We start from the raw sequence: 23982 nt of genomic DNA, 5'->3' as shown, positions 1-23982 counted from the left end.
ATAGGAGAATCAAGAATCTGTAATGAGTTCTGACTAAAAAAAACAAAAACAAAAACACTAACAAAACATCCTGACTGAAAGTTTGGGTTAACACTTTGTAAGTAATTTTCAAGGCTTATTCTTTTGGAAAAGGTTAAGTATTCTTCAATCTGAACTAAACAGTGTGCCTCAAAATCAGATTATATTCTCATCAACCCATTCATTTAAAAAAATTAAGCTGTTAAATGCACATCGTTATGATGCCCTGCCACCATGACTCCCTGAGACCCACCTCTAGGAAGGATAAACGCTGCCCTTTGCTGGCAGAGATAGAAATCAACCTGCACGGTGCTGTGTCAGACACCTTCAAAGGCGTGGCCACCCTGGAACCAACAGTACTGGACGTCCTCACGTCTGGGAGGTGCAGGCAGCTCACATTACCCACATTTCCCTATTTTACAGGTAGGAAACAAGTCCAGGAACTAAAACAGATTAAACAAATGCCCTAAGTATTTCAGTAAGCTATGGTCAAAACTAAAACCATAAGGCCCTACTTAGGTTCTGACTCTGTAGAATAGTGCACTAAGCTGAGTGCAAAAAAAGCAGGACGCAGTCTGGTAAGGGCTTCTACCAAAAAACCCTCAGTTACAGCTGTGACCAGAACCTGCTCCTAAATAGTTAAAGTCTTAGCCATTTTGCTATTAGCCAAAAGAGAATGCAGAAATAGGGATTCCCCCAAGACAAACCAGTACATTTCTAACTAGGAAAGGCTAGACAATCATGAAATCAAAGAGGGCTGGGAGAGCATATTGTTGAACCAATCTGACCGAAAAGTGACCGTATTTGCTTGGACCACACATGCACTAGACACAGTGATGCACTGAGACCTGACTAAGTACCAAGTCTGAACTGTGTTACATTACAAGAACAACCAAACGCCTAGGAGTTTTTAAACTCTCAAAGTTAAAATCTAGCTGGCTTGTTTTAAGGTACTCAGAATTTCAGAAATTATATGATGAAGCTATTCCATGCAAATCCTTACAAACATCGTACCTTGAGACATTTTAGTAGAGAAGGCAAAAGAGGTGCTTGAGAGAGCTTATGCTTCCATGACGGCTGCAGCCTCACGACGTGGCCCAGTAGCAAGAGGGCGGATAACCGAGAGGCGGCCTTGCCCACGTATTCATTCATTTTGTCCAAGAGGTGCTGAACATGCACAAGAACAAGAGAAATTATCTCAGTAAAGCTAGGGAAAGTCAAGGGACCCCAGGGAGACACTCATGTGAATGCGTGAAGTGCACACGAGGATAGGCAGCAGTGACCAATGCCAGTCTCTTGAGTGGTCACTTGGATGTAAAAAAAGGTCATGTAGGTAAAGAGATCAAACTCAAGGTTTTTTTAAAGCCATGCAAACAAACACACTGTTGTGTTGCATTAGTCCTAAGAGAGGGCAGCCAGTCTGCAACTCCTGAAAGAGAGTCCCCACAATACAGGTCTGTAAGCGGGAAGGAGACTCCTCTGTATCTTTCTGAAATACAAACAGGCCACTTCTTAGAATAACCACTGTTCTAATAAGCCTCTAATAAGTGGAGGCTGCTGAAGCTTCAGGGGATCCTGCTGGAAGCAGCTGCTTATTGCTACCAGGGCCTCACCTCCGTCGTTTGGCCCCACATATAACTCCGGTAGCAGTAGAAGTTAAAATTCAGCCCAGAGTGAAAAAAAAACAAAACAAACAAAAAAACAACCCAAGATGTACTGTAAAAGGCAGACAATGACAAGGCCTTCAAATCCCAGTTAAGTAAATCACCAGTACATACAAACTCAACACAAATCAAAATGTGCAACTGCAAGGCTTTGTTAGCTATTTACCATCAACAAAAATAAAAGCAAAAACAAAACATAAAGGAGCCTTCCAAGTGCCTGGTGCCTGGAAAGAGCACTAGGCAATTAGCCCCATGAGGTACCCACATTTACAGCTTTTGCCATATGGATTAAAAGTCTAAAAGTGTTTAAAGATGGGTACCTTATGGATCATCATCACTATACAATTACAGCTTAGGATGACAGGATTTCTTCTGAGAGCAAGATCTTTGAAGGCCTCTGAAATATGTTGTATTTTGAAACCTTTTCAGGAAACAAAAGTCCTGACGACTATTTGTATGTGTAGCTACAATCTGGGAGCAGTGTCATCACTGGCACACGGAAGCGGAAGCAGTAAGCTATAAACACACCAGGCACTGGGGCTACAGAGATGCAGTCACGGCCCTCGGAGAAAGTGTATCACATCTCTACCACTCAGCAGGTACCTTATCATGGGGCTCTTGCAAGGTAGTCAGGATGTGCAATACAGGCTGAGAGTTGGTTTCCAGATAATAATCCACCAGGGTGTTCACAAGCATAGGACCACGGTCTAAAGAAAGAAAAGGACTGTTTATAATAGTTATTTCCTCTAACATTCTAAACTTACCTCAAATGTTAATTGTCGTCAGTAACAAAATCCACAGAATGTTTCTTTGTACACTACCCAAAGTTACATGAAGGATTGTATTTCTGTTTTCTAAAATGAATTTAGGTTTAACAACAGGATAATATCAAGTTTATATGCTTAAGTAGCCATAGTTCAGTTCAGTTGCTCAGTCATGTCTGACTCATTGCGACCCCATGGACTGCAGCGTGCCAGGCTTCCCTGTCCATCACCAACACCCTGAGCTTGCTCAAACTCATGTCCATTGAGTTGGTGATGCCATCCAACCATCTCATCCTCTGTCGTCCCCTTCTCCTCCTGCCTTCAATCTTTCCCAGCATCAAGGTCTTTCCAATTCTTCACATTAAGTGGCCAAAGTATTGAACTTCAGCTTCAGCATCAGTCCTTCCAATGAATATTCAGAACTGATTTTCTTTAGGATTGAGACTCTCAAGAATCTCCTCCAGCACCACAGTTCAAAAGCATCCATTCTTCAGTGCTCAGCTTTCTTTATGGTCCAATTCTCACATCCATACATGACTACTGGAAAAATCATAGCTTTGACTAGACGGACATTTGCTGGTAAAGTAATGTCTTTGCTTTTCAATATGCTGTGTAGGTTTGTCATAGCTTTTCTTCCAAAGAGCAAGGGTCTTTTAATTTCATGGCTGCAGTCACCATCTGCAGTGATTTTGGAGCCCAAGAAAATAAAGTCTGTCATTGTTTCCAATGTTTCCCCACCTATTTGCCATGAAGTGATGGGAATCAGTGAACTAAAATGGACCAGAATGGGTGAATTTAATTCAAATGACCATTATATCTACTACCGTGGGCAAGAATCCCTTAGAAGAAGTGGAGTAACCATCACAGTCAACAAGAGTCCAAAATGCAGTATTTGGATGCAGTTTCAAAAATGACAGAATGATCTCTGTTCGTTTCCAAGGTAAACCACTCAATATCACAGTAATTCAAGTCTACATCCCAACCACTAATGCCAAAGCTGAAGTTGAATGGTTCTATGAAGACCTACAAGACCTTCTAGAACTAACACCCAAAAAAGATGTCCTTTTCATGATAGGGGACTGGAACGCAAAAGCAGAAAGTCAAGAGATACCTGGAGTAACAGGCACGTTTGGCATTGGAGTACAAAATGAAGCAGGGCAAAAGCGAACAGAGTTTTGACAAGAGAACAAACTGGTCACAGCAAACACCCTCTTCCAACAACACAAGAGACAACTCTACACATAAACGTCACCAGATGGCCAACACCAAAATCAGATTGATTATATTCTTTGCAGCCAAAGATGGAGAAGCTCTACACAGTCAGCAAAAACAAGACTGGGAGCTGACTGTGGCTCAGATCATAAACGCCTTACTGCAAAATTCAGACTTAAATGGAAGAAAGTAGGGAAAACCACTAGACCATTCAGGTATGACCTAAATCAAATCCCTTACGATTATACAGTGGAAGTGAGAAATAGATTCAAGAGATTAGATCTGATAGAGTGCCTGAAGAATTATGGACAGAGGTTCGTAACAATGTAAAGGAGGCAGTGATCAAAACGAACCCTAAGAAGAAGAAATGCAAAAAGGCAAAATGGTTGTCTCAGGAGGCCTTCCAAATAGCTATGAAAAGAAAAGAAGTGAAAGGCAAAAGAGAAAAGGATAGATATACCCATTTGAATGCAGAGTTCCAAAGAACAGCAAGGAGGGATAAGAAAGCCTTCCTCAGTGATCAATGCAAAGAAATAGAGGAAAACAATAGAATGGGAAAGACTAGAGATCTCTTCAAGAAAATTAGAGATACCAAGGGAACATTTCATGCAAAGATGGGCACAATAAAGGACAGAAACAGTATGGACCTAACAGAAGCAGAAGATATTAAGAAGAGGTGGCAGGAATACACAGAAGAACTATATAGAAAAGATCTTAATGACCCCGATAACCACGATGGTGTCATCACTCACTTAGAACCAGACATCCTGGAGGTGTGGAGTCAAGTGGGCCTTAGGAAGCATCAATACAAATGAAGCTAGTGGAGGTGATGGAACTCCAGCTATTTCAAATCCTAAAAAATGATGCTGTGAAAGTGCTGCACTCAATATGCCAGCAAATTTGGAAAACTCAGCAGTGGCCACAGGACTGGAAAAGGTCAGTTTTCCTTCCAATCTCAAAGAAAGGGAATGCCAAAGAATGTTCAAACTACCACACAATTGCATGCGTCTCACACGTTAGTACGGAGAAGGCAATGGCACCCCACTCCAGTACTCTTGCCTGGAGAATCCCATGGACGGAGGAGCCTGCTAGGCTGCAGTCCATGGGATCGCTAAGAGTTGGACACGACTAAGTGACTTCACTTTCACTTTCGTGCATTGGAGAAGGAAATGGCAACCCACTCCAGTGTTCTTGCCTGGACAATCCCAGGGACAGGGGAGCCTGGTGGGCCGCCAGAAGTGACTTAGCAGCAGCAGCAGCACACGTTAGTAACGCTCAAAATCCTCCAAGCCAGGCTTCCACGATACGCGAACCGAGAACTCCCTGATGTTCAGCTGGATTTGGAAAAGGCAAAGGAACCAGAGACCAAATTGCCAACATCCACTGGGTCATAAAAAAAAGCAACAGAATTCCAGAAAAACATCTACTGCTTCACTGACTACATTAAAGTCTTTGACTTTGTGGATCACAACAAACTGAAAAGTAGCCTTAAGAGCACATGAACTACTGTCTCCTTTTTAAAACTGTTCTAGTGACAAAAATAATTCACGCCTATTGTTAACAACTCAGATTGTATCAAAGTGAATAAAACACAAGTGACGGTTTTCCTCACTGCTGGTCTCACAAGCCACTGCAGAGACAGACATTCTTGGATTTGGTGCATGTCCTTTCAAAACTTTGCATCCTGGGAAAATCGCCCACACGCAGCCCCCACATCCATACAGCCACGGTCTATGTGCACGTGTGTCTTTTCCACTCAACGAGGGGTTGTGGGAGGGTCTCCCTTCCTCCTGCTGTCACCACACCGTCCACAACAGCACCGATGACCTGCTTCCTTCTCTGCACCGAGCTCCTCGCTCTCCTCACGGCTCTACTGGTAATTCGGTCATCCACCTCCTGAAGGATACTTTGGTTTTTCCAAGTTTCTGTTACATTTCATTCAAGTAAATGAAATATGGATTCTTGTAAGTGGACCAAATGACATGTGCTGTTAATTAATGACAGATATTCCAAAAGGGGTAAACTCCCATGTATTCATTCTCCTGCTAACAACACACATTTATACGTCCAATATTTGATTTCTGCCAATCTGGTAAGCAAAAAAAGGGTACTGTTTAAACTTATATTTCTACGATTAAAAAGAGGTTCTAGGTGGCTCAGTGGTAAAGAGTCTGCCTGCCAACGCAGGAGACACAGGGTACGCAGGTTCAATCCCTGGGTCAGGAAGATCCCCTGGAGGAAGAAATGACAACCCACTCCAGTATTCCCGTCTAGAAAAATTCCATGGACAGAAGAGCCTGGTGGGCTACAGTCCATGGGGTCGCAGAGTCAGACACAACTGAGCACGCATACACGTATGTTTCATATTAAAAATGGCATATGATTTACAGATGAAACGATGTGTCTGGGATTTGTTTTAAAATACCTATGTGGGGGGGAGTCAGGGGGTTCATTGAAACAGTAAAGGCTGGGCATGCGGGGCTCCTTATGGGATTCTTACTTCTATGTTTGTGAGTTTATGTGAAGGGATTCCCAGGTGGCTCTGTGGTAAAAATCTGCCTTCCAATGCAGGAGACGCGAGCTCGATCCCTGGGTCAGAAAGATCCCCTGGAGTAGCAAATGGCCACCCATTTCAGTATTCTTGCCTGGGAAACTCCATGGACAGAGGAATTCTGGCAGGCTACAGTCCACGGGGTTGCAAAGAGTGGATACAACTAAGCAACTGAGCACGTGTATAGTACACAGCCTGTGAATAGTTCCATCACCAAGAGCTTCACACACATACAGAACGAATCCACCTGTGTATGCTTTCTCCTGGTGGTTTTAAAGACTCTCTTTAGAAGATGAAGTAGCTAACCAGGGTAGGATCTGGCTTACCAGAATTGAGATTCTCTTTAAAGACAGTTGTTACATCATCGCGCACACTCAGCAGAGGGGAGTCCAGCATGGAGAGGAGCTCCCCAATATTGGCTTGCTGGGCCATTATCTGACACGAATGTGCTCTGCTGGTTCAGGACGTGCATTAAAGACTTTGAAGGTTCTTCATTGATGCCACTACCAGCCTGAAAAATAGAAGAGGAACACTGTGATAAAACGGTCCCATTTTTCCCACAAAAACCTACTTGCCAGACAACCCGAGCCATGTATTCAAAGCGGTGTTTGTCCACAACACTGTTGATCAAAGAAGCTAAGCTGTGTAAATAACAGTGTTCTTAACAAATTTATAAAGAGGAGTTCTAGGCAATGCAACAAAGAGAAACCTAATTATTTAAAAAAAAAAAAAAAAAAGACACCAGTTGGAATCATCCCAGCAACTTAGTAACAGGACTAAATCGAAGTTTTATTAGTGTTATTAATTACTGCTGATTCTACCTTGGGTTTAAGCTTCAAATCAATCATTTCAAATCAAAGAGTAGATGAACCATTTTCAGAAGAACTGAAAGAATACTATCTTCCTGATAACCCCAACAGTGTCTAGAAGACAGTATGGCCTGTTAGGTCACAAGTGTATGAGTTCGAAATCTGATTTCAACCCAGGATGGTTCCTCTGTTTTCAGTTTATGCCCCTCATTCCAGACACTGATCCCACACTCCAATGCTGCTGGTTACAGCGAAGTGGGTGTGAATGAACAGAGGCATCAGGGCAAACCCTGCACCTTCAAATACTCAGTCCTTCATGGCAGTGGAGCAGTCACTTTATATAAAAAAGCAGCTCACTCTCCACGTGTCACTAGACACACTTACAACCATTCATTTCTCCCCACTATGGTTTTTAAAGCTATATTTGTAAAAACAGCTACCATTTCTTAGGCTCTGCAAACCCTTCACAAACATCATCAAATATACTCCATATATAACTACAGTATGACTGGTTCTTTTATCCCCCATTTCACAGGGAGAGGAAAAGAGATCAAGCTATTTGCTTAGTGTCACAAAGCTGCTGCTGCAGCTAAGTCGCTTCAGTCATGTCCGACTCTGTGCGATCCCATAGACGGCAGCCCACCAGGCTCCCCCGTCCCTGGGATTCTCCAGGCAAGAACACTGGAGTGGGTTGCCATTTCCTTCTCCAATGCATGAAAGTGAAAAGTGAAAGTGAAGTCGCTCAGTCGTATCTGACTCTTAGTGACCCCATGGACTGCAGCCTACCAGGTTCCTCCGTCCATGTGATTTTCCAGGCAACAGTACTGGAGTGGGGTGCCATTGCCTTCTCCACAAAGCTAGCAGGAGGCAAAACCGGGGAGAACTGAAATTTGACCCCAAATGCACTTCACTCAAAGCCCTAAGTCCGTACACGTGACATTAAGCTAACTCGTGGTTGTGATCATCACAGTGACTGTAAGGCAGGCAGATCTTATCTTTATTTTACAAATCAGAGCATAGATATTCAAAAAGGATAAACAATTCTGCCAAGGCTCCACAGGAAAGCAGAACTTAGATGGCGCAGCTCTCAGACCAACAACCATCTACGTCACTTGCAGCCACGTTAAAATACACTCTTAATTCGTATTTGCTTGTCTTTGAGTAAGCTAAAGCGACAGTTCTGGAAATGGCGGTCCAGTGACTAAGACTCTGTGCTCCCAGTGCAGGGGGCCCAGGTTTAATCACTGGTCAGGGAACCAGACACCACATGCCACAACCAAAGATCCTGCATGCTGCAACTAAGACCCAGCACAGCCAATTATATATTAATCCATAAATAAAGATACATACTTAAAAAAAGGACAGTTCTCAGGCTTCAGTGTGTATTAAAATCACCTGAGATCTAACTTTCTAGGCCCATTTTGGAACTGAATTGTGGACTTAGGAATCTTCATTTTAATAAGCACTTCAGAATAATTCTTTTAAGGGTAAATAAGCTCCACTTGAGAAACACTACACTAAGAAAAAACTCTGCTAATGAAGAGTTAAGCTCCTCCTACTAGAATGCCAAATTTAAAGTAGCAATGACTCCCTGAAACTAGTGAGCATTAACTTATTATTATCTATGCTCTTGTTTAATTACAACCTGGTGATATTCACTGATTTTTCTCTTGGTGAATCAGAAATTCATTAGCCAGAAAGATCAATTAAAACATATAAATGAATTTTTGATAGCAAATCTCGATATAGAAAGCATGCTGTATGATACAAATACAAGTTTATATTTATTTAAGTATAAATCCGACAGATAAATCATAAAGGTAGTAATTTCAAAGGACTCAGAAATGTGAGACCATAACCAGTAAGGTTTCACTGTAAAACTTGAAAGCTGAAAATAGAAACAAATTTCGTCTTATTATAAGTTGGATTATACTAAATTTACAAGTGAAGGTAATACCAACCTGTCAGGGTTTATTGTTCATCGAAAGGATTAAATGAGGTAACCTAAGCACAGTACCTGGCACAAATAAGCACTTGCTGAGTGGTACTCACATGTCACCATTACGAATACTGGTGAGAATCTTTGGGTCACCACTTTCAAAATGACTTTAACAGCACATTTATCTAGCTGATGCCCACATTCACTTCTACTTCGGGTAACTCACAAATGATTCTTAAAGGTGTTTTCCCCTAAGTTTGGTTTTGTGCCAGTAAAGCAGATACTTGCCTTGTCTCAGGCTAATGAGGCTCCTGAGTCTGTCTTCTGTGCGCTCAGAAGACAGTCGTGTCGGAGCTGCTCCTGCAAATGCAGGCAGCCCGGAGCAGAGCAACCAAACAAAGATGGCGCCCATCCAGTCAACTCGGCGGTACTCAGGGCTGACCGTCACAGACCACCTCACTTGTTTTTCAGGTTGTAATTTAGATATAAAGTCTGGTTTCTGGAGGCTACTCTTTCCAAGTGCTTTATAGAAAGCAAAAATAATGTTTTAGTCTAAAATACACTCGTACATTTTTTTGGCAATAAGCTTTTGTTGCTTGTCTCCTCAGTTCTAAAATTCTACCTTTCAGTCGTATTTTTCTTATCCCCAGGAAAAATATAAATCATGGGTTTTTTGTGGGATTTTTCATTTAAGTGCCTCAAGTTCAAGGATTTTTGACATTCTAAAAGCCCTCTCGGGAGTTCAATCATAAGCCTTTGGAATTAGTTCCATGACCGGAATCTCTCTTTTTTAAACTTACTCAAATATTTGGTTAAGTGCAGGGTGCTAAGTAGGGAAGAAAGACGTAGCGTGTGCCATGAGGAACTAGACATACATGAGCAGGAAATGGACATGGTTCAGTGAGTACACAAGGGAGGGAAGGGACCAGCTCCAGCTGGATGCGGTGGGAGTGGGTGAGCTGCACGTGTTAAACACACTTTACAGCCTAGAGGAGACAAAGGAAAAGTCACTGAGAGGTTAGCACCACAGGCTCATTAGGCGTCCGCTTTCGCCATGCAAGTCTTGCTTCCGTTCTGGAAGTAACCAAGCATAGGAGACAGGAGACAGGAGAAGCTGAGCGTTCAGTATCTGAGTTCATACAGTTCTGTATTCTACACACCAGAGCAACATTTTGTTTAGTTTAAGACTACTGTCGGGGGCCACACGGCACAGTACAGTGCTATCAATGATGCTGTTTATATTAGGGAGTCATGACTTTCAACACCCAGACCCCACCCCAAAACCTGTCCCTCTGCCAGTCTCCTGGACCTCAGTAATAGGCACAACCATCAGTCTACAGCCGACGTCCAAGTGACATCCTTGACTCTTCAACGCTCACATCTAATCCTCTGGCAAGCCCACTGACTTCCCCTTCTGCTTCACCCCAGTCCGAGCCCCCATCGTGTCCCCTGAAAGACGAGGGACCAGCAGTCTCCATCACTCCTCTCCCCAACACCACCACCAAGACACTCTGAAACAGGGAAATCAGACTCCACTGCTCCCATGTAAAATCACCCAGCGGCTCCCCACAAAGCTCACAAGAGTTGGCTCCCCTGCGGCTGCCAGGCACCCCGCTCCCCCCGGCCTGCATCACCGCACCCCACCTTCCAGCTCTAGTCTCGGTTTCTGAAGCTCAGGGACACAGCGCCCCACCCAGGCCTCCGCACTTGCTGCTGCCTCCGTCCTTGGGGCGCTCTTCTCCCAGATCCTCGTGCTGCTTTTGGTTTCAACTCTCTGCTCAAAATGTCACCATCTTGGAGAGGCCCCCAGACCACCTAATCCAAAGCAACAGGGGGTTCCAAGTCACTGCTTCTGAATAAACCAAACTTAACCTCTACACTGGTAACCAGATTTGATCGAACAGAACACTTAGCATGGTCTCAACAAGCTTGGAAAACAGGGATTTACCAAATTCGGTTTTAGTTTCTATTTTTGGCCCAAATCTGGCTGTGGCATTGGTCTGTAGGACTGAAAGTTGAACAGTGAATCGCCCACTTTAGCAGCATTTCTGGGATCCCTGACTGTGTACGTGTGACCAGCAAGGATATGTTAATGTTACCATCATATGTAATCCACACAATGTCTGTAATGTGGACAGGCATGCGTTAGGATTACCGTTAACAGCAGAACAAAGGGAAAATATTCTAGATGCAACATCTAAGCTTTGTGTTTTATAAGTTGAAGTTCCATCAATACAATATTTAATCATTATTATTAAAAATAAAAGCTTCAGTTAATGTGATTTTTATGTTCGAAAACAATTAAGGACTTTCAAACAGTTAAATATATTAATGGGTATCAAGAAGGTAGGTTCACTAGATAGCTTTACAAATAACAGTAATTATTCTTTGAGCCAAATGTTTATAAAACTTTTAACAATACTTGGCTACACAACAGAAATTAAAGTGTATTTTAATTCTAACCTGTACAGAATTGTTTTACATTTATTATAAAAAATAATCATTTAATAACTTCATTTAATTTGTAATCCTAATTTGTAGTCTTTCAAGAAAAGTCAGATTTGGAAACACCACACGTCTTGTGAAGGTGAATTAAAAATAAAATGCCAGCTTGTTACCTAAAAACCCAAACCACAGTCAACAATATCCACGATAAATCATCTTCAAGTCAAACATAAAGAATATGAAAAAAAAAATGTTAAGAAAAAAATGAAATACTCAAACACATTTTATACTCACTAATCAAAAAATTTCAAAACAGATTTTATAAAACCGTTATAGGAAGACAAGTTCTTGTAGTTTTTGTCTTGTATTTTGTGTCTATGGGGGCTAAAAATTTAAACAAAAAGCTTTTCAAGATGACTGACATAGGTTGTCAATAATTGTTAAGGTCGCTTTAAGGTGAAGGATCCTTGAGGCTTGACCAAGTTACGAATCCCAGATACAGGTTCCTTCTAAAACATAATTTACCAGAAACTCTCCTGAATTCCATTCTGCTTTGTCCACAAAGGTTAGTGATGGGACTAAAAGCGGCAGCTGAAGAGGAACATCTTTCTAGAATCACACACCCGCTAACACAGGGGCAATCCAGCAGCTGACGGTGCTGACCAAGTACTTTTCCTGCATTAAAATTTCAAACTTTAACAATATGACCACTGAAACACAAAACAAGTGCAATACTGAAAAATATTTAATACCATCTGAGGTTTCTGATGTGTGACATTCAGCTTGGGCCTTGAGGATATGAACAGGACCATCTGACACTGGGTTCAAATACATATTCAGTGGCCTTCCAACAACGGACAGGGTGAAGTACCCATTAAATGCTTGAAAATGGGACTTCCTTGGACCACCAGCCCAAGGTTAAGAATCCACCTGCCAGTGCAGGGGACCCAGGTTTGACCCCTGGTCCAGAAGATTCCACAGGCCGCAGGGCAAATGAACCTGTGAGCCACAACTACTGAAGCCCATGCACTCTAGAGTCTGTGCTCCCCAACAAGAGAAGCCGCCGCAATGAGGCATCCCTGCTCGCCACAACTAGAGAAAGCCCGTCCAGCAATGAAAATTCAGTATAGCCAAAAATAAATAAATAAAAAATTAAAAAAAATTTTGTTTTGAAAATGAAAAGTCAAACTCAGAAAGTCTTCCGTACTCGTGAGGGAATAATGCTTCTTCCACCTTCTTTTGAGTCTACAATCTGTATTAAGACCCTGTCTGTGAACAGACAGCAAGCTTTAAGGCAAAAAAAACCTTATTTCGTAATTCTTATGAGGTAAGATGAGGCAGACAGTGACAATACAGCAAAGGGCAACCAGGGAGGCATCAGATGAATCCCACTAGCCGTCTGTGTACAAAGATAGCGGACGAAATGCCTTCCCATCTTCCTTATGCCCTTCCTGCAGACAGAAAGCTGCAGCGCTGCGCTGCGCACTCCTGCCTCCAAACTCAAACTCAAAATCTTGCTCAGGGACCACTCAGGCTACACTCCTAGCCACAGACATGCCAGATCCCTGTATTTAGGAAGGATATCCTCCAGCTCTTAGAAACCACGATAGCATATATCTCATCCCCAGAAAACTGATTAAGACAAGTAACAGATAAAGCCACGTTAAGATGTAAATGCTAACTCATTAGCTCAGGGTCCTCAGCCTAGCTCATACACTAGAATAACCTGAAGAGGCTATGAAGTCCTGAAGCCCAGGCCTCACTCCAAAGCAGGTTATGGGGCAGGGTCCAGACAGGACAGCTGGTTTGTTTTATAGACCCATGTGGGTTTTTAAGGCACAGCCAGGGTTGAGAACCTCTGTGCTAGTTAAATGGCTTGCTCAAAACACGCAGGATTCAATTTTATTTAGTGGTTAAAACCAAATTTTGCTGTTAGACAGAACTGATTTGAGTTGCAAGTACCAGCCATACAACCTTAGGAAAATTATATAACATTTCAGAGCCCAATTCCTTATCTGCAAAATGAAGACATACCAAAGGTATGGCTGTGAAGAGGAAAACAAATAACCACAGAATGCACTTAACACCATGCCTGGCACTGAATAAGCCGTTAATAAATTACCGGTAATTTGACTAATTACTTCACGGCACAGACGGTCCAGTTACTGGCAAATAGCTAAAATCATACGTTACACCCTGAATGCAAAGAAACCTCTTCACACCAGTGCAACCACAGACAAGATAAATGATTCTCCCCTCCCTTCCCCACAGCCGCTGCACTGAGTTTACACCTTACCTGTTCTGGGGACAATTGGTACTTCAGTTTTCTGTGCTGTCAACCTGGTATTTTTCATGGTCACTGGAGAGAAAAAACACATATCTGTAAATCACCATCTCACGCTGCAGTGAGATCCCGGACACCGTCAGAGGGGGGTCGGGGTTCACCGGCTTCCCACTCCGCCCCATCCCTGACAGGTGGCCACCTGGTTTCCACTGGAATGAACACTCGGAATCACTGGGTGCACGGGCCTCTCCCCATCTACATTTCTGAACAGCTGGCTGCGGGAAATTCTTTCTATTGCGCTGAACTTGTAAAGTCCACCTTTTGCTAACTGTCTTTTTTAGAGCTATAAATGAGTGGGCAGTAAATGCACGGGCAGGACAGGCTCTAGAATTAGAGCTCGGAGTAGGAAAAAACCCAGGCTCCGCCACTGAGCAGCCGTGCAACTCTGGCTGGCTGACTGCATGTCTCTAAAGTCTAACCTTAGATCCTGTCATCTGTACGGAGAGAATAGGCGCGGCACCTGCCTCCTAATGCTGCGTGTGGCAGAGTAACTACCCAAGGAGCCCCAGGAGTAAGAACAGCTCCGGACACGAAGCACGTCCTGGTCCCCCATAAGCCCCCCGCCCCCGCGACCCTGCCCCACTAGCCTCACCTTCTCTCAGCTGACCTGTGTGCTCCCCACTTCACCGACCTCTACCCGCTCCCGAGCTCAGTCTTCACCCTCAAATTCTCTGCTTGAACAAGTGCTTCCTCAGAGAGCCTTCACTTCCCTCCACTCACGCCCAGACCAGGTCAGGCGCAGCACGTGCTCTCTGTAGCCTGTGTTTCTTGGTGTCGCTGACCACGACCCAATTAAATAAGTGCAATGAGTTACTGAGCACGTCCCTATCACCAGCACAGGAGTTCCAGGCAAGGAAAGACAGGAGCGTCTTCAGCACTGTATCTCCTGCAGCTGCCACAGAGTCTGGGACTTGTTGACAGAATGACTAGAGGTCAGAATATTTCTTAAATAAATGTACAAAGCTGAACTCGGCCTTCAAAACAGCACCACCTTAACCTAATCCCTCTGCATGACAAACATAAAATATTTGAGAACAGCCAGCATTTTTCTGTTTTCTTCTCCTGCTCTCCTTTCTAAATTATAGTAAATATCCATGTTTAACATGATATATATACAGTTTGCTTTTTAAAATGTGGATCCTTCAAACTACATTTAGTACAGCCTGATTAGACTGTGAGCTCCATGGGGACTCGGACCTCCTGTTGGGCCCACTGGTGGACACCCAGGGCCTATTTAGTGTCCGGCACCCAGTGGGCAAATACACCCCGTGTGAGTCAACAAAGAGTTCACCAGCTTCTTCGGTAGCCATTCCAGGGTGGGACGCAGACCTGGCAGCTGAACCTCATACACAATATAGGCCTAATTACACTCAACAGAGAAGAGCCTAGAAGCAAGCCCTTCAATATATGATCCTGGCCAAAGTTGAACTAGTGTGTCGGGCAGCTCTCTCACAGTTAAAACTTCATGCTCAGATGATGGAGTAATTATCTTTCCTTGTGGAACACATTCTAGGCATTTAATACGAGCGGTCCTCGGCACCATACTCCAAGTGTGTGTGCACAGCTGGGCAGAGGCTGGCCTTCCGAGGAGGCCAAGGCAACCATTCAGACAGCAGTGCTTGCCCAGCCACAGTCACTCCACCAGAAGGGCTGCAGTCAAAACCCTGGAGCCTCTAATCTTGAGAATGTTAGAATCAGCTGTGAGTCCAGTGAGTCATGCAGACTCCTCTTGCAATTAATCGCAGTTGGATGTTTTACCTGAAGAGGACATCTAAGGCAAGGGTAAAATTAGGATGTAATACCAGATGTGACCTCGTAGCCTGTCCAGCCAGGGTCACTGTCACAGATAAAGAAACTGGCATAGAAAGTGAGAACGGTTTTTGTCCAATGCTCAACACTAACATTTAGGTCTTTACCACCATGCCAAAAGACGGTAATGGTAGTGAGTGTTGGCGAGTCAAGGGCTGCCTGCCATTATTTATATTTGGAAGTGTTTACTTGTTCACTTATATTTAAATCCTGCCCCATGGAGGTACTACTAGGGAAAATCATGTGACCTGTGAACTTCCTGCTTAGAAGTGAGGAATGGAAAGACCCTCCTCAAAAATGTGTGCCCCTGAGGGGTTCGGATGGAAACACCTGTCAGAGCGTAACAGGGCCAATGCATGTTCTTACCGTCAGAAGCCAAATTAAAAAGGAAACATGCCCTCAGACCTAGACCCTTCCTCTTTGATGTCTGACCCCACAGCGGTGTCCTCACCTGAAAGCAATACGGTAACTGCCCTTCTACAAGGGCAACTAAGACGTCTCTCTGAATAAAAATAAACGGCAGGTTCCAGCAAGAAGATGAGAGCTCGTGCTTCAGTGTTTTGAGATTAAGCAGGAGGAGCATAGGCCAAGTTGTTTTCACATTTCACCTTCATTTCATTCTTCAGGTGTTTACAGAGAGATGGCCTATGTACACGGGGCCACACACGGACTCCAGCTGGACCGGTCATGTGGAGGTGGCATCAGCAGGACCTGTACACATTTTTTCACGCATCTCTGTGCTAGCATATCTGCATTACAAGCTGAGAGAGCTAAGAGCTGCATACACCTTTATGAAACACTCGTGGCAGGTACCCAAATGCCTCTAGAAAGCATTTTATCTGAAAATATCAGTTGAATATTCGGACTTTTGGAAAATCAAGTCTGTGGCCTTCTCACCCCTGGGACTCTTCAGAACCACAATCCACATAAAATATGTAACTATGTATCACATCGCCTAAGATAATTTTGTACAACTTGTCCATGATGTAAAAACAACTACAGGTATAATGAAGGTAGGCAGACGTCTTTTCACTGTGACTTGTTTTCTATGCTGAGGTTTTATCTAAGAAAGTTCAGAGACAAGTCAGACACAGGTTGAGGCACAGATGGACTGTGCCATCATCAAGTGCAGCACAGACAGAAGAGGAAACTACACCGACGGCACGGACAGCAGTAAGACGTCAATGGTGTACCTTTACACATTCAGGCCGGGCTCTGGCTCCGTATCGCTTGGGTGATTTCTTACAGGAATATTCTACCGAGTGAATAAAGTCGACTTCAGCACAAATGCATCTAAAAAAGGTAAGACACGAGCTCCAACTCCCCTCCCTACTTCTGCACGGAGGGAAATACCACTCAAGTGTGTGAAAGTGAGACAGCTGAGAGCAAAACCTGGCAGCATGTACAGTCACGTGTGATTTAAATGGTCTCAGCAGTGTGGTCCCTCTCAAGGTTGTATAAACAGAGGAGGAGCTCCAGGTACTCCATTCAGAATGTTAGCCATCAGGGACCCGAAAGGACAATCTGCTGGAGCATATAACCTATTTCATAGGTGGATCCTCTAGTATCTTGTCTGCAGGGAGAGACACTGATTTTGGTTAGGTGTACGTCTTCTATAATATAAGGCACTTCCCTGGTGGCTCAGCGGTAAAGAATCTGCCTGCAATGCAGGAGAAGCAGGTTCAATTCTTGGGTCAGGAAGATCCCCTGGAGAAGGAAATGGCAACCCACTCCAGTATTGTTGCCTGGGAAATCCCATGGACAGAAGGAGCCCGGCAGGCTACAGTCCATAGGGTTCCAAACAGTAGGTCTTGAGTCAGTGACTAAAAACAACAGCAACCACCACCTCATCTATAAACTATGTTTCTTATGATTTAACTTTCTATTAGCATGAACAAAATTATTTACCAAGAAAATAAACCAAGTGTCATGTTTCAAAATACAGAGCTTCTCTTAAAATAAATCTGAGCAAACTAAGTTTTCTTTAGGTTTCAAGTTCAAGGACTAAAATAGAAAACTCCTAGGAAATAAGGGCACAAGCTTTGATAGTCTAGGACTAACACCTGTGGGTCTCAAAGGTGGTCCTCACACCAGCAACACCCATCACTTGGGGATTTACGCCTGGTCTGAGACCTCTGAATCTGGAAGTGGGGTCTTCCAGACTAGTGGTTCCACTGAACCACTAGTCTAGGAAGGAGGGGGAAGGCAAGAAATATTAAATATATATATATATATATACACACACATATATATACTTTTGAGGTTAAAAAGGAAACAAAAAATAGATAGTAGATAAACCTTGGAAAAAAGCCGAACGGAATTCTGCCAGGTGATAAAGGTACACAGGGACTGAATGCTAAGCCTGACAAGCATTTAGCAAGTTACACACCTGAGTTCTCCACTTATAACGTCTTTTAATGTGACACCTAAGGTTGATTTCCCAGTGAAGTGTAAAGAACCTTTCAATATAAAAGTTTTAACAAAATGATTTATAGTACAAGCAGCACATAGTCCATCTTTAAAAGACTTAGGCCTTTCCTATCTGTGGGTTGCTTTTGTTTCTGAAAGCCCGAGTTCAATTTTTAAGAGCAATAAACTATTTGGAATGATCAACTGGCCTTCAGGCTGGGTCTGTAAAGTTCCTATTCAAATTTTCTTATCTGTGTGAATTTTGTTGGAGCTGATGGGATAGAAAAGGCTATTTGGTCCACAGCTTCCCACAAACTCTCATAGGAGAACTGAGGCCCTCCAAATCTTAAGAACCACTGACCTTTCAACTAGTTATGAGCTCAGCAGTTCAGACCATTTATCAAGTGAAAGATTAAATGTGTGGGTTCTGGAGTCAACCAACAGGGTTCAAATCCTAGCTCAACTCACTGAATAAGTTACCGAAGCCTCCACTTTCTCATCTCCCTATCACGTCCCTGCAAGGTTTCGGGAAGAGCTAACAGGATCAGGAATGTCAAAAACTTTAGCACACTGTTTGGCATTGTGCCAATAAATACAAACTTTATTATAACAATATTACTACTACACAAAATGTACTGCTAGGTACATAAGGCTTAGAAGTCAACACTTACTAACTTATATTTGAAACATTGATAAAGTCATTCTGTAGTTTAAAATGGATACACTTCATGTTTCTCAGCTGTGCTTGTGTGCTCTGTACTCAGAGCACCACAGATCTTAACCACTGCAGACAGTAAGGTCATGACATCTGTTCTTTCTCACCACGGCCCAGTGTGCCCTCCATCACCAACAGGAGAGTAAAATTATCCCTTGTCACTCAGATACTTCATGGGCTCTACTGCCATCATCTTTCCTTTAGAAGGTGACCTGTGAATTCTAGGCCAGTAACTATCATGTCTTGTTTGTATCAAAACTAGGTTTTTAAGGCACTTTACTCATTAGATGACAACCTGAATTCATTCAACCTTTAAAAGTGTTGTTACCTTTTGCTGCTTCCCTGTATAGAAAAAAAGTTAGTACTACGCAAGAGAAGTAAGAAGAAATAAGCAAGGTCCTGGGATTATATATGTTTTATATACACGAAAGTTTTCGTTTTTTTGTTTTTGTTTTTTTCATTCTCCCCCCTCCCAAAAATAGACACTAGACATTAAATTACTAACGTTTAGGAACTACAGGCTTAAAAAGCAAACCAGGTTTATGTACACCTATGGCTGATTCATGTTGAAGTTTGACAGAAAACAACAAAATTCTGTAAAGCAATTATCCTTCAATAAAAAAAATAATTTTTTAAAAAAAAGCAAAGCAGAAGAGGGATAATCTAAAATTGTTGATGGTAATTTTAGACCAATTTAAATGGGCTGAAACCTTCTTCAGACCAATGGAAAAAAAATAGTTTTTTTCATATACAAACTATATGAAACAATGAGAGGGGAAATTTTAGTGTTTAAGTATATGCCAATTATAAATATTTATTTTTAAAGCAAAAAGCTAAAGGTAGAGGTTTCAATGCTATTGAGTACACTTTTATTTCATGCTTGCAGCTACTTAATTGATAAACAAAACTATTACCAATAAAACTAATCTCTCAAAGAGATTTATAATATTAGGCACTTACAAGGAATATCTTTTTCTAAAATGTGATAGGAAAGGATAAAAACTCAACAGGTCAAGCTAAAAGTTGCTGGTTTGCTTAGTTATTATAAAGCCATTTAACACCTGATTCGATAAACATAGAATGTTTACCTGAACCCCCAAAGGACTTGAAATCTATGTGACTTTTAGAAAAGCTTGAAATGGTTGATGTATTGCTGTATGTGGCTCATCTGCAGTCAAGAATACCTAATTAATTCCAGGAAAAGTTAATTTTAGTCCACCAAGGCCCTAGGACCCGGAAAAGAATGGCACCTGCGCCTTAACACACTTTAAAAGAAAAGACGCCTGAAGATCAAGTCAGCTGTACCTTAGAGCCCCTGACTTACCCCCACTACACACACCAGAGCTTAGGAGCCATTTCAAGACATGCCTCTGCAGTGAATTATAAATTAAAAGAAAAATAGCCAAACTGATAACTTCAGCCACTGGTCCTCAACCTCTGGTGCCATCAGAATCACCTATAACTTCTTCCAAAATATATACCCAGGGTGTCCTCAGCGACATATGCAAACTACCTGTGCGTGAAGGTTTGAAAGACACTACTGATAAGAGATTTCTCGTTTCCAGCGATTTCATTATTCTACAGACAGGAATACATTTGATCTGTCCCAGTCAAGACTGTTTGGTTTCACTTCACAAATGAGAACAGAAGGCATCATGTTACACCCGCAGACTGGGATGTCTTCCCTCTTAAGAATCCAATCAGGCAGAGTACAACTGAGTCACAGGATTTGAGACACGCCAATTCAACGGAAAACAAGAATGTGGGTAGCTGCCTAGGAATCTCTCTAACTAGGAATTTAGGAACATACCAAAGTCTATGACACCAGGAAATGCATGAAGCAGAGAAAGCTTACATCATTTGCCCTTTCATGCACCTGATGTAAGAGTGTTTGGCGTAAGATATTAACTTTAGTAAGACGACATTTTCCATTTACATCTTCTATAAACACCCTTTAAGTTTACACCCGGTGGTTAGAGGAAGATTCTGCAGCTCCCCAGGGCCATAGCAAAGGATGTTTCACTGTTTCTGAGGCGCCTCATTTGCTTGATGCACGACCGTTAAAGTTTGCATTTCCCCATACGACCTTAAATCAGTTTCCACATTTGCATATTCCAGGTTTACTCGGGAATGTTCAACTTAAGAATCACAGGTGGTTGCTCAGTAAATCAAGGGCTCCCACAAGGCTGGGTTTTATAATGCTTCTCGAAATTTACAGCCCCGTTTCATCAACAAGTGCAAATTCAGAGGACTCCAAGTTGATCCCCAAATTATAAATCCAAGTATCTCAGAAGAATATTATTCTATTTTAGTACTTTTACCAGCTTAGGCTGTGTCAAGTGAAGTGCTATTTCTATGCTTTCTATAAAAAATCCGGCAAGGATTTTAGCACGGCTTCTTTCTGCAGTAAACGCATTGGTTTTATGAAAACATCAAATACTTTCCAGCCTAATTTAGACTACCGTGTTTATAGTCACAACACTGCCATCCCAAACAAAAGCTAAAGTATGTGAGCAAGTGGGCCCCTCTTCAAAATTAAGCACGCACACACAGGCACTTATGCACAAACCCCGGCCAACTGATTAACTCTAATCACCTGATCAGAAAGAATGACAAGTCAGATCTGATCTATTAACAGATAAACGAGAATCATGTTAAGTACAAACAAAGACAAGAGCACAGTCTTGGAATCAGAATCCAGTCCAATCCTGGCTCACAGAATCCTAAAGGTGTGACCTTGGGGCACGGTACCCTCATCTCTCTGGGCCTCAGTTTCTTCATCTGAGAAATGGGAGGGATTCCTGGTGGCTGCCTCTCCCCTTTGTCGCGAGGGCTAAAGGAGGTGACGACTGCGGAGCCCTTCCACAGTGCGTGCTCCGTCAACAAGCTGCTGGTGTCAGGAGGACCGCGCCCCCTCCAAAGCCCCCACCCCCACCCCTCCAAACCCAGAACGCCAGAAGCAAAACTCTGTACTAGGAGACACAAAGAAAGGGCTTTAATTCTCAAAGGGCTCTCTGACTGCCGGTTCTTCATCCTCCAGTTCCTCAAATGAATGAATGAGCGTCTAGGAGTGGCTCTGCAAATAGCTGTCTCTTAAGAATCACCTCTGCCGGCTGGAAGGTAACTGTCTTTCGCCATCAATTAAACACCCAGAAGCACACCTGGAGCGAGGCACACACGCTCCTGCAAATTTCTGCGGAGACACCGAGTCCGGGCAGGTCCCCGATGCCCACAGGCAGACTCCATTCATTCCCCGCCTCCCCCACCCCTGACCCCTCTCATCAAGCCCTGGCACCAGCCCCCACCCCCCAATCCAGACCTGCCTCTCCCGCGGAGGGTCTCTCCTCGGCTCTCCGCACCCCGCGGGAACCTGTCACCCCACCGAGCAAGGGGCTGGCAAAGCGGCCCACCTCACCCCCTGCCCTCGACACCGCGGCCTGGGGGGGTGCAGCGGTCCCCTCCGCCGCCGAAGAGGGGCCAAGTGCCGGCCGGGGCTGCCTCTCCTCCCCCAGAAACCCGTCAGGCCCCGTCGGAGATAGCGAGTAATAAGAGGGAGGGGAAAGCTCTCCGAACCCCCCCTTCCCGGGGTCCCTTCCCCGGCAAGTGAGCCCCTTGCCCAAGCCCCACAGGGCTTCCCAGACTGGGGTCATGGTGCCGGGACCGTCCCGAGAAGACCCCAGCGAAAAGGAAGGGGCGACACCCCCGTACTCACCCACCGTCTCCTCCCCCTCAGCTGTTTACCTCACAGTTCCTCCAGCCTACAGGGCGCCGCCATCTTGGACGTACAGCACCTCCCCCCCGTCGTGAAATGTCCACTGCCGCTGCAGCCTCCGCCACGAAAAAGAATCCCCACCCGCGCCTCGCCTCGACCTCGAATCCGACGACCGTCGACCGTGGCCGCCTGCCCCTTTCGAAAGAAGGGGCCGTTCTGCTCATTACTGGTGGTGCTAACCGGTCGAGAAAGAGCCAAGGGGAGTTGTACGGTAGGGGGTGTGGGGGGGCGGGGAGGCGGGGACGGGCGGAAGGATTCCGACGGGGAGCTGCTGAGAGATCTTGTGACTCCGAAGGAGGCAAAAAGAAGGACCGGCGCGGCGGGGAGGAGCCACGCGAGAGAGCTAGGGGCGGGGAGGCGGTCACGTGACCCGGGCCGGGCGGGAGGGGCTGTGCAAGAGGCGTAAACAAGTTGGCCGAGCTGGGTGTGGTTGGGGCGCCTCCTGCATTCCCGAGCCTCGCACACCCGGATACTCCCCAACCGAGGGTCTCCCTGTGCCTGACCGCAGAGCTTCCATCTTGTTTCCCAAGGAGCCAATGACCCCCGTGGGCGAAGGGCTTGCGGAGAATCCCACTGACTTCTGCCCCTCAGATTGCTAGCATTTCAGACACCCGGTCACGACATCTGTGGAAAACCACCATAATCAGAGCTGGCTGCTTTCAAAGCCCAACCCCTTCATTCAATCCTTGCCCTGCCCCCTCCCTAGCTGTGTAAACCTGGACAAGTTTTGAAGTCCTTTGAGCCTCAGTTTCTTCCGCTGTGAAATGGGCATAATACGAGTGGAGTGAGGATTCAGGGACATAAAGTACGGAGGGTGTTTAAGCACAGGGACCCACGCAGGGTAAATGCTCACAAGATGATGGTCCTCGAAGGCAGACTATGGTGAGCGCTGTGACTGATCCGGACCAGGGTGAGAGAGGCCGCAGTCTGAGGTATCTGAAAGGCTTTCTGAAGGAGTGCGCATCAAGCTAGGCCTTAAAGGAAAGGTAGGTTTTATGAAATAGAAATGGGAGAGGCAGTTGGGAAGGAAAGAACTAAAAGAAGCTAGCACCGGAACATAACTCTGGGTGAGTTATGGAAACAACAAGTTTTGTCATGGGAACCATTTGGGTCACAAGGCAAGGCAGCATATGGCTTAAGGGGCCTACTGTGAGAGTGACCAGGGTTCCAGGAGGCCCAGCGTGGTCCCAGGTAGGACTGCTGTTAGCCTGTAGGGTTAGAGAGGCCCCAAGAGCATTAGAAAAAAGCCTTTCCTCTGGGCCCACAGTCCATGTGAGCAGAGCCATGCAGGATCTTGGCCCTTAGCCACCCACACCCACTTCTGGGGGCCCTTGAGCAGTGCACAGCCTTTATCACCATCCTGGCTTATGGGGCAGGTGGGCATTGACTTGGGAATTCCACCAGCCTAACCCTGCCTGCAGACAGCTAGGGAAGCCAAGAGGTTGTTACTCAAACAGACTAGAGTGTGAACACAGGTTTCTGCCATCATGCTAATGAACTGAGCCTTCGTTTCTTCGTCTGCAACGTAGGG

The 23982-nt window shown here is 44.4% G+C and overlaps 1 protein-coding gene across 11 annotated transcripts in view; it reads right to left on the bottom strand.

Annotated features, from left to right (window-relative positions):
* The window catches only part of TSC1 (TSC complex subunit 1), a 47436-nt gene extending 24973 nt beyond the window's left edge, over positions 1–22463 (bottom strand). For 3 of the 11 annotated variants that reach the window (XR_015136134.1, XM_086324375.1, XM_086324381.1), the window contains exons 1-5: positions 22392–22463; positions 13699–13761; positions 6536–6720; positions 2286–2389; positions 1033–1185 (exon numbers count right to left, since the gene is read on the bottom strand). Coding sequence is in view for 10 of the 11 variants with exons in the window: in XM_086324375.1 (XP_086180501.1) it covers positions 1033–1185; positions 2286–2389; positions 6536–6641 (363 nt within the window). In the remaining variant the exon portion in view is untranslated. Of the gene's footprint in view, positions 1–1032; positions 1186–2285; positions 2390–6535; positions 6721–10601; positions 10773–13698; positions 13762–22391 lie in introns of all 11 variants that reach the window. The other 8 variants (XM_086324376.1, XM_086324383.1, XM_086324374.1 and 5 more) reach the window with 6 other exon arrangements.
* Between the last annotated feature and the right edge of the window lie 1519 nt (positions 22464–23982).

The sequence above is a fragment of the Bos grunniens genome, chromosome 11 (genome assembly GCF_055505025.1).
Source record: "Bos grunniens cultivar Pamir isolate PY7600 chromosome 11, Bosgru_T2T1.0, whole genome shotgun sequence".
In the NCBI taxonomy this organism is placed as follows: Eukaryota; Metazoa; Chordata; class Mammalia; order Artiodactyla; family Bovidae; genus Bos; species Bos grunniens.
The sequence above is the reverse complement of the archived record's forward strand: the minus strand, read 5'-3'. Positions and strand labels throughout refer to the sequence as shown.